At 39.5% G+C, this 17092-nt stretch overlaps 1 protein-coding gene across 4 annotated transcripts; it reads right to left on the bottom strand.

Moving 5' to 3' along the window:
• Positions 1-645: 645 nt before the first annotated feature.
• Positions 646-15203, bottom strand: LOC100609298 (RNA-binding motif protein, Y chromosome, family 1 member F/J-like). Of its 4 annotated transcripts, XM_003318979.4 has the most exons (13): positions 14989-15165; positions 14247-14305; positions 13013-13125; positions 12441-12544; positions 9292-9469; positions 7224-7376; positions 5097-5211; positions 4032-4142; positions 3482-3592; positions 2931-3041; positions 1899-2009; positions 1723-1811; positions 646-1225 (listed from the first exon to the last, which is right to left on the bottom strand). In XM_003318979.4, exons 3-13 carry the CDS (start codon positions 13119-13121, stop codon positions 924-926), a joined length of 1494 nt encoding a protein of 497 aa, XP_003319027.1. In that variant the 5' UTR covers positions 13122-13125; positions 14247-14305; positions 14989-15165; the 3' UTR covers positions 646-923. The 4 variants fall into 4 exon arrangements, with proteins under 4 accessions (XP_003319027.1, XP_054533223.1, XP_016800208.1 ...); XM_054677248.1 differs by lacking the exon at positions 1899-2009; XM_016944719.3 differs by lacking the exon at positions 14247-14305 and having other exon boundaries at positions 14989-15126.
• Between the last annotated feature and the right edge of the window lie 1889 nt (positions 15204-17092).

Below are 17092 nucleotides of genomic sequence, written 5' to 3' on the forward strand. Positions count from 1 at the left end.
ACTGCACCCCAGCTTCGGCAACAAAGCTACACTTCATCTCAAAAAAATGTGATACTATCCCAACCACTCTAGATTATTCCTATCTGTAAGAACATATGACTACACCATTATTTACAACATCCATTGGCAAAATATTCAAGAAAAAATTAACGTGGGTACCTCACAAGACAAAACACTTACTTTCCACTATTTAAACTACAAACATTTAAATTCATTATGGTATGCACCTGAGAAACTTAGCTGGTTCACTTCTGATTTAGGTGAAAAAAAAAGTTTTCATTACCGTTATCCTCTTCAGTCACAGAATGCTTCACACAGAATGTTCTGGATGTCTTAAACTTTAGTATCAATACATCTAATTATTTCCTTTGACCTGTACTATTCCTCTAAAAAATAAACATTTTATGGTGAGGCAGACAGTTTTGTAGTCTTTCTGAAGACTTCTCCAACATTTTAACCTTGTTAGTTTTTAAAGAGAAACAGCCTAATTAGAAAACTTGAGCAGCTTGCAAGGGTGACATAACACATCCCTAATTTTGCATCTGTGTTCAAAGAAACAAAGGAAAACGTACAACAAACTACACAATTTACTCTCCTATTGAATTTGCTTTAAGCATGTGCGGCTAACCAATAACACCAGGCATCTTGCAGTACATGTAAAATTTTATTGTGAAAATTTTAAGGTAGGTATTACATCTAAACACTTTTCAAATAGCATCAACAAGTATGAAATTACATTGAAAACAATTCCTTTTCCTTTGAATACCTCAAAAAATTCATGGAGGAAGTCAGTATCTACCTCTCTCCACAAAACCAACATGTTTCTGTCAGTAATATGCAGGTAACGATGCAGAAATAACATTTCAATTTTTGATTTGCAAACAAGGATTGGTATGCAATAACTATTATTTTGAATGCTTGCTTTAATATCTGCTCGAGTCTCCTTTTTCAGATCGACTCTCCCCACCATCTACTATAGATGCCACATAAAGTGAGCTACCATATGCTTCACGAGGATCAGGGAGCACCCTACCCAGAGAAGGTGGATTCCTTTGGTCTTTTCTGCAAACATGCTCACGATCACAATAATGAAAATCACCACAGCTCCTTGAGTAACTCTCCCAACTTCTGCCATATCTATCTCGTGTATTACTATATGCATGGCAGGTGCTTCCACCATAAGACATCCGAGGCCCTCGTGCAGGTGGTGCATCATGAGAGGTCCCTGCAGGGTTGATAAAATAATATGTGGGACTACATTTAAACATTTGTACTGCTATCATTAAAGCATGAATTAGTTAAAGTACTATTTGGAAATATCTGCTTTCCTCCGCCTTTTTTGACAGGATACTAATCAAGTCTTCAATAGTCAGAAGGTTTTATTTAAGAGAAGTGTAAGAGTAGTATTTTGCAGCTTAACAAACTTAATTCTAAAGTAAATGCTCAGTCACATTTTCTTAACGTTAACTGAAGTTCTCACCTTCATATCATTCCCTAGGCTTTATACTGATAATGAGTACCAGATAAGCACTGTTTATTTTATTATTTGTGGACAATGATGAAAATGAATAAATATGTTTCTGGGATGATCAAAGAAAAGAATACTCAATATTTAAACATGTTGCATATGTCCTTTACAATTTTCCTTAGAATTTCATTAAAATAACAATCCGGTCTATTAAATAAAATTCTGTAATTTACAAATCCATCCTGGACCCTTACCGTATCCCTGAAATGCATCTCTATAAGAACTTCCACTTAGATGTTCAGAATGATCTCTACCAAGGGCCTCACCGTAGCCATCGTGATAACTAAATTGAAAAAAAAAAAAGTCTTTTCAATTTCCGAATGAACAATTTAAGAAATCCATTTGATAAATCCAGATAACATGACAGTACCTATATCCTCTAGAGGAATGTTCATCCCAACTAGAATGACCATAATCACAGTATGCATAGTCTCTAGGTGGTGGAGTATAATCCCTGGTTTCTCGGGAACTTGGACTATTTCTGCGTGCACAAGTTTAAGCAAGGAATGTTAAATTGTCAACTTGCAGTATCCAAAATAGAACTACATTACAACTTAAACACAGTTAAATTGCCAACCATCTAAATAAAATACCCACAGATCCCAAATGCCCAAAATGCCCAAATGCCCAAAAAGCACATGAAACAGATACTGATAATCAATGATGCAGGAAATGCATTTCAAATAAAAAAGGAGCTTCCACACTTCACACACACACACTGGAAGGGCAATAAATTTTCAAAAGCAGGAAATAACAAGTGTTTGAGAGGATGTAGATAAATTGGAGCCCTGACACAATGTTATTTGGAATGAACAATATAAGAAATCTATTTGATAAATCCAGAAAAAGTTACAGTATCTATATCCTCTAGAGGAATGTTCATCCTGCCTAGAATGACCATAGTCTCAGTATGCCTAGCCTCTAGATGGTGGAGCATAATCCCTAGTTTCTTGGGAACTTGGATGATTTCTCTGTGCATAAGTTTAAGCAACAAATTTTAACTTTTCATCTTCTAGTATCGAATACATGACTAACTTACAACTTTAAATTAAAAGGCCAAACATCTAAATAGATATTTCTCCAAATAAAATAGGCAAATGGCCAAAAAGCACAAGGGACAGATACTCATATTCAGTGATTCAGAAAATGCATTTCTTTTTGTTTTATTATACTTTAAGTTCTAGGATACATGTGCATGATGAGTTAATGGGTGCAGAAAATGCATTTCAAATCCAAAATGAGATATCATATTTCACACACACAGATGAATGGCAATAAATTTTCAAAAGCAGGAAATAAAAAGTGTTTGAGAGGATGTAGATAAATTGGAGCCCTGATACAATGTTAGTTGGAATGAACAATTTAAGAAATCTATTTGACAAATCCAGAAGAGGTACAGTACCTATATCCTCTAGAATAACTTTCATGCCGACGAGAATGACCATAATCACGGTAAGCATGGCCTCTAGATGGTGGAGGATAATCCCTAGTTTCTCGGGAACTTCGATGATTTCTGTATGCATAAGTTTAAGCAACAAATTTTAAATTTTCTACTTCTAGTATCTGATATATGACTAACTTACAACTTAAACAAAATTAAAAGGCCAAACATCTAAACAGATATTTCTCCAAATAAAATGGGCAAATGCCCAAAAAGCACATGGGACAGATACTCATATTCAGTGATTGAGAAAATGCATTTCTTTTTTTTTTTTATTATACTTTAAGTTCTAGGGTACATGTGCATGATGAGTTAATGGGTGCAGAAAATGCATTTCAAATCCAAAATGAGATATCATATTTCACACACACCGATGAATGGCAATAAATTTTCAAAAGCAGGAAATAACAAGTGTTTGAGAGGATGTCGGTAAATTGGAGCCCTGATACAATGTTAGTTGGAACGAACAATTTGAGAAATCTATTTGACAAATCCAGAAAAAGGTACAGTACCTATATCCTCTGGAATAAGTTTCATGCCGATGAGAATGACCACAATCACGGTATGCATGGCCTCTAGATGGTGGAGCATAATCCCTAGTTTCTCGGGAGCTTCGATGATTTCTGTATGCATAAGTTTAAGCAACAAATTTTAAATTTTCAACTTCTAGTATCCGATATATGACTAACTTACAACTTAAACAAAATTAAAAGGCCAAACATCTAAATAGATATTTCTCCAAATAAAATGGGCAAATGCCCAAGATGCACATGGGACAGATACACATATTCAGTGATTCAGAAAATGCATTTCTTTTTTTTTATTATACTTTAAGTTCTAGGGTACATGTGCATGATGAGTTAATGGGTGCAGAAAATGCATTTCAAATCCAGAATGGGATATCATATTTCACACACACACACTGGAAGGGCAATAAATTTTCAAAAGCAGGAAATAACAAGTGTTTGAGAGGATGTAGATAAATTGGAGCCCTGATAGAACGTTAGTTGGAATGAACAATTTAAGAAATCTATTTGACAAATCCAGAAAAAGGTACAGTACCTATATCCTCTAGAGGAATGTTCATCCCGATTAGAATGACCATTATCACGGTATGCATAGCCTCTAGATGGTGGAGCATAATCCCTCGTTTCTTGGCAACTTGGATGATTTCTGTGTGCATAAGTTTAAGCAACAAATTTTAAATTTTCAACTTCTAGTATCCAATACATGACTAACTTACAACTTAAACAAAATTAAAAGGCCAAACTTCTAAACAGTTTTTCCCCAAATAAAATCAGCAAATGCCCAAAAAGCACATGGGACAGATACTCATATTCAGTGATGCAGAAAATGCATTTCTTTTTGTTTTATTATACTTTAAGTTCTAGGACACAAGTGCATGATGAGTTAATGGGTGCAGAAAATGCATTTCAAATCCAAAATGGGATATCATATTTCAAACACACATTGGAATGGCAATAAACTTCAAACAGCAGGAAATAACAAGTGTTTGAGAGGATGTAGATCAATTGGAATGCTGATACAATGCTAGGTTGGAACGGAACATGATGCAGCTACTATGGAGAAATGTGGTGGTTCCTCAAGAAAACAAACATCATTATCATAGGACCATGCAATTCCACTCATATACACCCAGAACCGAATAGGCATACTCAAACAAATATTGGTGCGTAGAAATACTCGGGTGGAAACAACCCAGATAAAATAATGGGTTAATAGCTTGTGGAAGGAGTGAAGTGCTATGATGTAAATGAACCTTCAGGACATCATGCAAAAGGAGAGGAGACAAATACAAAAAGTCATGTAGTGTTTGAGCACATTAACATTAAATACCCACAACAGGTTAAGTTCAGAGGCAGAACACTGACTGGTGTTATCTAGCAGCTGAGGAAAAGGAGAAACTGGGAGGGACTGCTTAACTGGTAGTTGGAGTTTTAATTTGGAGTAATGAAAATGTTCTGGAAGTCGATGGAGGTAGTTGTTGCCTGGCACAGAACGTATTAAACACCACTTAACTGTTCACCTTATAATATTTAATTTTGTTATGTGAATTTCATCACCACAGAAAAAAAAATCAACTGTGTTTTTTAATTTTTCCTTTACCCATCGTTAGTTGCATAACCATCATATCTTGGTGACATGCGATCATTTCTCCAGGAAGATATTGTCCCTCTGCGTGGAGGAACTCCATAATTCTCTCTTCTTTGTGACATGGGACCTGTAACATTCAAATGATGGAACATTACGTAAAGAACACCAAATCTGAAACGCTATTTTCTCTTCTCTCAAACAACTTTTTAAAATTATTTCTTCTATGACTCCATTCTTTGTTTCCTAAATTACTAGACAGACATGACACTGTGAATATTTCTCATGGCTTTGGATAATCCCATGGCTTCCACAAGGCCAGTTCTTCTAATGAAGCTGAAGGCAAACATTAATGCTTAGGTAAAAGTTCATTTGTAATGGTTAATAACTACTTAGTTCTTATTTTCCTTTTCATGTAAATTACTGATGACTGTGAGTGACACAGGGAAAACACGTAAAACCATCAAACTCTTCACTGATTTTAAAGTTTACATACATTGTCCTTTCTCAGCCAAAGAAGGTAGATTTTCCAATATCATTCAGTCCATCTCACACACACATAAATACAGCTACCTTTAAATGACTATATGCTAAATGTTTACATAAAAGTTCTTTATCTCTAACTGGTTGGCTCTATCTTAAATGTTGACAAATTTAAAAGTATTAGTGAAGATTTTCTAATGATGGTCAGGATTTGCTTTTACTGCAAAGAAAGCAATGCTATGCAAGGGGTCATTACAACATTGTTGCTATTTCAAAATAGAAAGTTTCTCCTTTAATATATTCTTCACTTGCTATTCCTTAGAGGTCAGTGTTTCACATATGATACCTTCACTGGCTAATTTTCCAATGGAAATGTGTTGGCTTGGGTATCCTGAAGCCAATAAATACCTCCTTTCACCGATACTCTACGTATGAAATGTAAAATTGAAAATGGCAGTTTTTAACTTCCTCCATATGTGGATGGAGGACTAAGAAAGAATTTTAATTTGCTCTGCTTAAACTTCCTTGCTAAGAACTTTTATTTATTGTCTTATTTTCTTCTGCTCAGTCTGCAGTCTTACAATTCTCAAAAGTATTACTTGCATTCAACCCTACTGCTCACCTCATGTTGCTTAGTTCTAAATTCTCTCCTCAAATAATTTCAAATCTTACACTAAGGACCTTGTGTTAATGTTTAAACATCCCGGTACAATCTCAATTACTGATTTACATACACCTATATTTCACAACTCTGCATTTCTGTGATATCCACTTAATTTAAGAATTTTGGACTCCTACGTGTCTACCTCTCGAGCCTTAAATTTATTTTTAAATCATATTTAAGCCCAATGACTCCTTGTCTGCTAAATGCTCTTGTAGTTCTTTTGAATCTTCATGCAAGCAGTGAGTATGCCTTGCACATACGCATTACTGAGGTCTCAGAAGCTGGATGGCCAGGCTTAGCGGCTCACACTGTGAGTGAGTGTGGAAGGCTGAGGCAGCTGGACCGCTTGAGCCCCGGGCTTTAACATCAGTTTTGACAATGTAGTCAGATCCTCTCTCTACAAAAACATAGGAAAAAAATGTAGCTAGGTGTGCTGCTGCATGCCTGTAGTTGCAGAAACTCGGGAGGCTGAAACAGCAGAATTGCTTGAGCCCAGGAATTTGAGGCTATAGTAAGCCGTCATCTCACAAATTTGAGGCTATGGTAAGCCGTCATCTCACATAGTGCACTCTCACCTAGTAAGAGCAAGACTCCAACCCGGCAAAGTCACCGAACAAGCAATTTTTAGAATGGGACACCAGGGGACTTAGGAAATGGAAGAATTAATTACATCAAGAAGCCTACCATCAAAGAATACTGCTAGGAACTTTTAGAAAAATTAAGGGGAATTTTCTAGCCAACACAGGATTAAAAGGAATGTTGGCCTCACTCTAATCACTTCTTTGATCTGCAATGAGAAGCTCAAGTATTTCTTCAACATAAATCTGAAATGTACCTAGTGAGATAGAAACTATAATAAAAGCTATCAATCAGCAATTATGCTCACGTATGTGTCACTTCCCTTTTGTTCAATGAACTTAAAGCTAAGCATTCAGGTAAAACGGCTCATTTTCAGTCATACAAAAACTACGGTCTTTCTGTCAGGTAGCATTTACCTTGGCTTCCCATCCAACTACTGCTTCTTGCCACAGCAGAAGGAGCAGATTTTTTCGGAGGAGGACCTCCACTTCTTGAAGATGGACCTCTTTTAACTGGAGTGAGTCCCCTAGAATAACTCATGTTGAGATCAGGAGTGTATCCACCATCATCTGTATTTCAAACAAAATCTTTTTAGTTAACTAACATCACTGTTTCTTAAATGGCTAAGTTTTAGTTGTTTACAAATATTTTCTACATTTTATAACAAATTCACATTTTGTCTAAACTAATAAAATTAGCATTCCTACATGGTGTTAGTACACTTCAAGCAATAAAAGTTCATTTAGAAAATCTAGAAAGAAACTCAAGTATCATAATATATCGGTATGAGGGAGAGATGTGGGAAAATGGGGCGTGAACAGGGCAGAAACCTATCACTAAAATATCTAAATATAATAGGCATAAAAATATTAAAAGAAAAATGATAAATGACTGTTTATATCCTTCTGTAATGAGGAAAAATTTTCAAAGCACATCATAAAGATAAACTAATTTCCATTCAAAGAAACTCAAATATTTCCAATACCAAGAAGTCACATATCAGGAAAATACATTGTCTCTAAAATTTGTTAACACAATATAGAATTCTTAAAATTCCCTTATGAGACACTAATTTTCAGATGAGACTATGCTGAATTTTAACAGTCTTTAAGAATTGCATATTCGGTAATATAAACATATTTTTATACATCTACAAAAATGTAGATATATGCCAATTGCCAGGTGGTGTTACAGGTTAGAATTTATATATACATTCTCGTCCGTGGCAGAGTATAATTGAACCTCACCCTCAAGATCAGTGGAGACAAAATAGCCATGAAGCTATGCATCTTAAACTGGAGCAAACACTGCAATTTCAACTTGAAAACAATCTCCAATTAATTACACGTCTGGTTATTAAAACTCCAAGTTAATTGTTAGAGTTTTGAAGGTTGGTTAATAGATAATACAACTTAACCAACAGGTTTATTTATTTATTTATTCAGATGCACTCTTGCCCTATCACGCAGGCTGGAGTGCCATGGCATAACCTTGGCTCACTGCAGCTTTTGCCTCCCAGGTTCCCGTGATTCTCCTGCCTCAGCCTCCTGAGTAGCTGGGATTACAGGTGCACGCCACCACGCCCAGGCAAATTTTTTTGTATCTTTAGGAGAGACAGGGTTTCACCATGTTGGCCAGGCTGGTCTGGAAATCCTGACCTCGTGGTCCACCTGCCCTGTACTCCCCAGGTGCTGAGGTGACAGGCGTGAGCCACCTCGCCCAGCCCATCCAATAGTTTTTTTTTTTTCCTTTTTTTTTTTAAATATATGGTTTGTTTTTCTTTTGGATGTAAAGATGGACCCCTCATTTCTATGAAGTAAATCACTCATAAATATCATTTTCAGTGACTCAGCCTCCAGCAAAGAAAGATTCATACATATCTGTGAAGCCGTGGTTTTTAGAACTTTCCAGAGTCACACATTCTTTTCAGAAATTAAAGTTCTACATTTCTTCAATTGAAAATGCTTTATGGCAGGCCAATGTACAAACTCTCTGTATCAAAATTACAAAGCAATACATTTGCATAGATGTTTCCACATGTAGACACAAGAAAACAAATACTGCAAAATCAATCTTCAGTATTCAGTTACTTTTTCCTGTTGGAAAATTTTAAATATTACATCGTACTTTGATAATACAACTGACACGAAGTTCTGGGCCCTAAAGTAGAAAACTCTAAAGTATAATGGATATAAATGGGTTCTGCAGAAAACCGGTTGAGTACAGGCAATCAGCATTCACAAACACAACCCAGTTTCAAATGTGTGTTACTTCAATGCAAACTTACTATAATTTTAAAACAAATGTTAGATATTAGTTCAATCATTCTTCTAATACGCCTTTAGTACTTAGAAATAAGTTTGCTTATTATCAATAAGCTAATTTTCTCTTCCTACAGGAAATAAAAAAATTGAGAAATTTCGATATCATCAAACTTATTTTCTTTCAGTCCTATGGTTCCATCTTTATATTTTAAAACATTACCCAGGTGTCCTTCATGTGAGGGAAGCCACCCTCTTGTTCCTCCACTGCTTCCTCCTGCAGATCTCAGACTTCCTGAAGGGCTTCTGTTTCTCGAAGAAGCTGGTGGTCTCCGCCTACAATCACTTTGAAAAGATGGTTTCTTGGCTTGTTCTACTTTTATTGCTTTTCCATCCAAAGACTAGAAGTATTAAGGGTACTATCAATAACACTGGCACATTTAACGTACGCACATTTTACAAACATTTTTACATCAACTGTAGTTCAATTCGAGGTATTTTCTCTCAAAAGGAAACTTTTTTTTCTCCTAAAATGAACACATCTTTCGCAATGCCAAATTTGAGATAGTTACTGAGCACATGCCTTCCATTAAGGGATCAAACACAAATTCTATTTTTCAAATTCCTTGAAAACTTCTCCATTATTAAAAAAAAAAAAAAAACTCAAACATAAAAAAAAAGATTGACCCATCACACATTCTATGGAAGAATGTGGCACATCTGTTTTTTACAATATATAATCCACTTCATCTTTGTAGTCACATCACTGATTTGAAAGTTGCAATGTCCCAACGAAACTTGTGTCATTTAAAAAAAAAATGAGCTTACTTTTTCAGAGTGATTAGTCACATTACTCATTATGAGTTGTTTCTTGTTGGATTTGCTAACACTTACATAAAATGTCCCCATATGATTTACAATTCTATATTGACTCTAAAAATGTTTCTGTAAATGTGATCCTTGTTTGATCTCATTAAGTTTTCTTGCCTTACTCATTTCTTACCTTGCCTTAGACGTGCCCCTAAAAAACGAATCTTAATATAGTACTTCAAGTAATTTCTCAGAAATGCTTAACTATCCTAATTAATTTCATAATAACATTTTTCACTGTAATCTTTTCTACAGGCCACAGCAATTTTTGAAAACAGTTCAGCTAATAATGCGATTTTAAAATTACATGGCTTTTGTTATTTGGAGGAAGGACTTAAATCCCTGAACAAGACCCCTTGCAGCCACATCGCCCGTTGTTCCTACCTTGAAACTTCTTTTGTTATTTCTGGGCTCAAAATATTTTCCCCAGATTTGCCCACGGCTGCTTCCTTCCCAGTGTTCTGAAGTCAGCCAAAATTCCTTAACTGTTAATTCCCCCTGAAAACTCGAAGAACCTCCTTTATTGGCCATCTTAACATTAATGTGCATACAACATTCATAGTTATTTTAACACAATAAAATATGTGAGATGAAGTAATTTAGAAATAACGTTGGCTGGGCGCGGTGGCTCACACCTGTAATCCCAATACTTTGGGAGGCCGAGGCAGGTGGATCATGAGGTGAAGAGATACAGCTCATCCTGGCTAACAGGGTGAAACCCCATCCCTACTCAAAGTACAAAATTAGCTGGGCGTGGTGGCATGCCTCTGTAGTCCCTGGTACTGGGAGGCTGAGGCAGGAGAATCGCTTGAACCCGGGAGGCGAAGGTTGCAGTAAGCCAAGATGGCCCCACTGCAATCCAGCCTAGGGCACGCAGCGAGTCTCCATCTTAAAAAACAAACAAACGAACAAAAACTTTACACAAATTATCTGCCCTTTTGCTTGAAAACTAGAGGGAAAAAAGAAATTATCATAGATTCCTATACAGAAGTCAAAATTATCTCCATACCTACCACAAAGCCATGAACCAAAAGCAAGTCTCGGTTTCTACCACAGCTTGAAATACTAATTTATAAGGGTGAATAAAAATGTACTTTCTGCTATGTGACAGGAAGTGTGCTAGATGTAACAGAAAGAAAAGCAACTAGCAAGACTTAAATATGCACTATATACAATTTCACGATCAACAGATTAATACATAGTACAGCGAGTAGAAAATACCTACAATATGCAATGAGGAAGAAAATATGAAATCTAAGTGGTTTTTGAAGCATAAATTTTATTTATGAGCCATACACAGGGAAGGATAATTCTCAAGAAGTCTAAAAAAGCACTTTGGGAATAGCGTGAAGACTAACAGGACCTAAAAACAGATTGGGATAACGTTATTTATTTATTTTATTTATTTTTTGTTTTTTTGAGACGGATTCTTGCTCTGTTGCCAGGCTGGAGTGCATCGGCGTGGTCTCGGCTCACTGCAACCTCTGCCTCCTTGGGTTTAACCGATTCCCCTGCCTCAGCTTACTGACTAGCCGGAACTACAGGCACACACAACCAGATGCAGCTAATTTTTTTTTTTTTTTTTTTTTTTGTATTTTAGTAGCGACAGGGTTTCACCATGTTGGCCATTATGGTTTCTTTCTCCTGACCTTGTGATCTGCCCGCCTTGGCCACCCAAAGTGTTGGGATTACATGCATGAGCCACCATGCCCGGCATGATTGGGATAATGCTATAAAGCAAAAATCACTGAAGAGCACAGAATGGAATGCTCTTGACTACAATGTAAAGGAATTCAATAATTAATATAATTACATAGAAGTTTAAAGCTTAAGTAAACACACAATCTCTAGATTTAAGACTCAACAGGACAAGAGACCACTGGTTCAATCAAAACAAGTCCTCAAACACACTGGGGAAATGAGTAATTAGCTATTCATGTTACATAAATTACTCTGGTGACAGGAAAGAAATGTCCTTAGGAGAAAAAGCAAGCACGGAGCCAAGAATGCCAGTTACTTCTTCTGTTATCTGACTTCAATGTTCTCATATTATTTTCTATTTTCAACTACTTAACCTTTCCGTAAATGTAAGGGTCTTATTTAAATACACTTTTGCAAGAATATATTTTCATAAAATATATTCTTCAAGAAGGAAAGAGTCTTTCCTTCTTGTGCGTCTGTTATTAATAGCATTTAATAAATACTGACTTATTACTTTCATTTACATGAGGGTTCCTTTTAAGTTTTAAAGCTCTTCAAAACCTTTTAAAATCTATTTGCACTCATATCGAAATACAAACATAGAAAAAGGTTACCAAATATTAATTTATAGAATGTTAATTCCAATACCCTTCCAACTACACTTGCACGTATATGGCACAAAAAAGAGGATGGCTTCATATGTCATTCTACTATCTTCAAAAGTTTAGTAATATTAAAAAGACCTAGAAATATTGTTAATTGAAGAACAGAGTTAGAATATTAGTAATAAGGGACTCTTACCTTTCCATTCATATCTTTGGCAGCATTCTTAGCATCTGCAGGGTTCTCAAAAGTAATAAATGCAAAGCCTCTGGATTTGCTGGTTCGATCCTTTATCAAAAGAACTAAAATATATGAAAACATTTTACATTCATATAATGGACTCATCAAGGTACTCACCATCTAAAGGTTACATCAAACTAAAAAATAATTGCATTTCACATCACTATTATGGTTCTCAGTACTCAGTCACCCCTACAGTCAGTCTAGTTTATTCCAGTTTGTTTCGGAACTCCACAGCACATTTACTTTCCCTCATTTTCCTTTCTAAGTAGTAGGTTATCCTTTCCACAGAACCTTAACCTACTACTATGAGAATTTTCCAAATATCAAACGGATACTACAAAATAAGAGTTTAAAATGCATAAGGCATTTTAACGTAGGTATACAATGAACTTCGAAAAAATATATTTTTTCAAAACATATATATATAACATACATATTTTAAACATACATATTGAAATATACATGTGAAAATACACACACACACACACACACACACACACACACAGAGACACGGTTTTAAGAGTTACCTTCTGATATGGGACCATGTTTCCCAAATACTGCTTTAAGCATCTTCTCATTGGTTTCTCTATTGAGGCCACCAATGAAAAGCTTGCCAGGATGATCTGCTTCTACCATTGTGCTGTAAATGGTAAAAAATTATCTATATTTAGATATAAATAAGCTAAAAAGAGAAAATTTTATTACGTACTGTGCTGAAAACCCAAGTAAAATTCCCTTCCCGAGGCTGACATCTTTTTAGTATTTCTTACTTTATATATGTAAAATCTGTAACACTCAGAGCAGAGGGGCACTAACTTCATGGACAAATGCTGCATTTTAGTATGTACCTGACAAAATCTCACTTCTAAAAATTAGATAAGAAAAGCTATTGTAATTTTCCTCAGTTGCAATATGAAGAATGCCCCCATTTAAATAATTTTATTTGAAAAGAATCTATTTATGAGGTACAGCGTGATGTTTTGCATATTTTCTTTCTTGAGATGTATGTCTCCTGTTGCCAAAGTGAACTGCTCACTGCAGGCTCTTCCACCCAGCCTCAACTGATCTTCCTACATCTCAGCTTCCCAAGTAGCTAGTACTACAGGCGCTTTCTACCACAGCTGGGCAATTTTCTGTATTTTTAAAAATAGACAAGGGTTTCCCCATAGTGCCCAAGCTAGTCTCCAAATCTTCGGCTCAAGTGTTCTGCCGGCTTGGGACTACCAAAGTGATGGGATTTCAAGGGTGACTCACCACACTCAGCATGATATTTGGATAAGAGATTAAATCGAGCTACTTAAAATGTTCTAGGAGGAGAATATTTTAAATAGTTTACCATCTTTTAGTGATTTGAAATATACAATAGGTCAAAGATCCCCAAACCCTAGCCTTCAACCCGTACCTATCTGTGGCCTGAATGTGATGCCGGAGGATGACATGTAATACCTGTCTGTGGAGAATGTAACGCCTGAGGATGACCTGAGGTGGTACACTTTTATCCGGAAACCATCCTCCCTACTCCCTCGCTGGCCCTCCCTGTCCCCGTGACAGCCTCACTGCCCCACCTGGCCTCTGTCACATTGCTCCTACCGGAAGACCCGCCCCACCACGTGCCCCTCGGAGACCTGCCGCCAGCCCCCACTCCCAAACGTGTCCACCTCGCCGCCTTCTTCCCCTGCGCAACCCTTGTCTGAGGAAAAACTGACTTCTACTAAACCAGTCCCTGATGCGAAAATAGCAAGAAAGAGTCCATTACGTTACCCAGGCTGGTCTCAAACTCCTGACTTCAAGCCATCCTCCGACCTCCACTTCCCAAAATGCTAGGATTACAGGAGTAAGGCAGTGTGCCAGGTTAACAGAATAACTTAAGCGCATCTATTTTGTTCCAGTTTTCGGCTATCTGACTCCATTTATCTCGATTACACCCACTTATTCGGTTTAAATTATTTACGGTGCCAAAGATACATGAAACATCTTTCAAATACTGTCATACAACGAAGGAGACAATCACAGGCTTTACAGAGGCAAACTGAAACTCAGATTATTTGTGGCCCCATATTTCTACATACACTAAAGTAACACAATTTATGTCAAAATTTGATAATTTCTTCCAAGCAAATCAGACACGCGACATGTGCTAACTAAAAGTGTGACTTTTTAATCGCAGTGGTTAAGTGTATTGCCTGTATTCTGAATTACGACCACATTCACAGAGAAAACCCGCTTTAATAAAAAGTGCACATGAAAACAAATGGCGGCTTAGCACCATCTCCCACAACTAGTCGGACATATTAGGCACTTAAAGGTAGAATCCTCAGCAAAAATCAATGAGTTTAACGAAAGTGAGTCTCTTAATAGCACTGAGGAGTTCTTTCCCCCACTGACTCCTCCCGTAATTCAACAGCCACACATAGAAAACCCATCCCCTTTTGTAGACAAAATCCCAAACCTTTGGTTTCTATTCTTGCCGAGAGACCCAGCTGTCCAGAGAAACAGAAAATACCTGCGCTTTTTAGTAGGACAAAGAGCCTGAAGTTCGCCTGGCCCTCAGGCCGTACGGAACCGGCTTCGGAACACCACAGGGCCAACTGCGGGAAGGATAGCGGCAGCCACCCTGAGAGGGAAGGACGCCGGAAGCCGTGCCCGGAAATCCCGCCTACCTCCAGCGGCCAATCATTGCGAAGGCGGTGGGCGTCAGCCAGTTCCTGCGAAGGCTGTGGGCGTGTCCTGCGGCCCCTCTGCCCCAGCTGGCCTGCAGCTCCATCATCTCGCGGTAACTCCTCCGAGACCACGCTTGTGCCATGTGGCGGGCGGCGGTGGAATAAGGCACACGCGAACTGTGAGCCCTTTGCAATTGTGGGCATGGAAGACCTACACCCTAACTGGCATCCTGAGTGTGGCAAGACATTAATTAACCCACAGGGAACACATGAAACATCTCACTTCATTAGGCAGGCTAGGCTGATGGTACTGAATATTGCAGATCCAGAGGGGAGAGAGAGGGACAAGCGCTGCCCGCTGGGGCGAGGGCAGCGGCGGTGGCTTGGGGGGATTGGGGCAGGGCGGGTGCGTGGGACTAAAGTCGACTGGTACGTTGCTGAGGTGGAATTCCTCTGCACCAGAAGCTGAAACCCTGCAAGGATTCTGTCAGGTCTAGGCAAATACATACTCCGAGTTCCATGGTTCCTCCCTGAGGATGCTGTACTCACAGGGGCATTCCAAAGGACTTCTCATCCTGTGTCCTGGGCACACGGGAGGCCTACCGCCATGGTCGCCAATGCAGTGATCCGTGTGCACTGTTTTGCTGGTGCAGAGGCTCTCACAAATGCAGTGGTGGCCGTGGTGCCTGCTAGCGGGGCTCTGGAAGCCAGGGCCTTGGCATCCGACTCCAGGGCTGCTGTGCGCAGCTAACCCTGCTGGGTATCTGAGCCGCAGTGTGAGAGTGACAGGCTAAGGGCCCTGTGGGGCTCCCCAGGAACCCTGTTCCACATAGGTGTAGGATGTGGTTCTCAGCAGCGCAAGGCCCGCAGGCCTCTCCTGGAGTTGCCCCCAGAGTCGAGGGGTGCCGGGGGCGGTGGGGGGGGGGGGGGGGGGCGTGTGGGAGGCACAGGCTTTGCTCTGTTGGAGCCTCAAGGAGGGCACCATGTTAAGGCTGGAGGCTGTGCAGGAGAGGATGGTCTGTGCACAGAGCAGGAAGGCAACCCTGGGGGAAGAGGCATGCTAGTGGGGGATGACATCATTGCAGAGATGGAGGTGGTGGCCAAGGAGGAGGCCAATGTGGAGCCACAGCAGGAGGACCTGCAGGCACAGCCTGGCCCTGGCCCCAGTACGCCCCGGCCAGCAAGAGACTCGCTGGACGTCCTTCACTTGGAGCTCCGCTACGTGAATGTCCCAGGCCACAGGGCATCCCCGGCTTCTGGGCCAGAGCCATATCCTTGCAGCTTCCAATTCGGGATGGTTGGCAGCAGGGGATGGGCGCCGAGCTCCCGGGAGCGGAGGTGGGGGGAAACAAGGTGGTAGGCACTGGCGGTCAGCCAGGATTCAGGGCATGGGGGACAACAAGGGGAACCGAGAACAGGCTCATGCACATAGGAGGGCAGCTGAATTGCATGTGCCCTGAGGGCATGTGGTAGGGACAGGAAGCCAAGCACAGCACTCACCAGGGAGAACAGCAGCGCCAAGGACCCATCATAACAGCAGAAAGTTGAAGGATACGATTCACTGGGAAAGTCCCTGGAGGAAGGGGAGTCTGCATGCCCATGCCAGCCATGGAACTTCCCTGCTCCCCTTGCCTGTGTCCAGCAAGCTTACCCCAGAAACACAAGGTGCTCAAGACTCGATGTCACTGTGCACGGGGCTGCTGTCCTATGCAAGGCAGGCACTGTCTCCCCAGACACAATTTCTTCCCTGTGCCAGCACTGCACCCGAAGATGTTTAGGCCCTGAGTATATATAAGCTCCCTTGAAACCACTCGAGCTCCATGGGGAGAGCCAGGCACAGCCCCGTAGCTACTTCTACCCACAGCGGTTGCCTGGGGTGGACACGTGCACCCCTCAGGGAGACCAGGAGAAGGAGAGACCACACACGCAGACAGCAGCAGAGCCTGT

Source organism: Pan troglodytes, chromosome Y (genome assembly GCF_028858775.2).
Source record: "Pan troglodytes isolate AG18354 chromosome Y, NHGRI_mPanTro3-v2.0_pri, whole genome shotgun sequence".
Lineage (NCBI taxonomy): Eukaryota > Metazoa > Chordata > Mammalia > Primates > Hominidae > Pan > Pan troglodytes.

What these genes read in the sequence shown, in the direction of transcription:
- LOC100609298 (XM_003318979.4), bottom strand. Translation starts at nt 13,121, where the DNA reads ATGGTAGAAGCAGATCATCCTGGCAAGCTTTTCATTGGTGGCCTCAAT. An exon ending in ACATGGTCCCATATCAGAAG is followed by an intron (nt 12,545 to 13,012) that starts GTAACTCTTAAA and finishes CATATATTTTAG; the next exon opens with TTCTTTTGATAAAGGATCGA. An exon ending in CTCACATGAAGGACACCTGG is followed by an intron (nt 7,377 to 9,291) that starts GTAATGTTTTAA and finishes TTTGAAATACAG; the next exon opens with ATGATGGTGGATACACTCCT.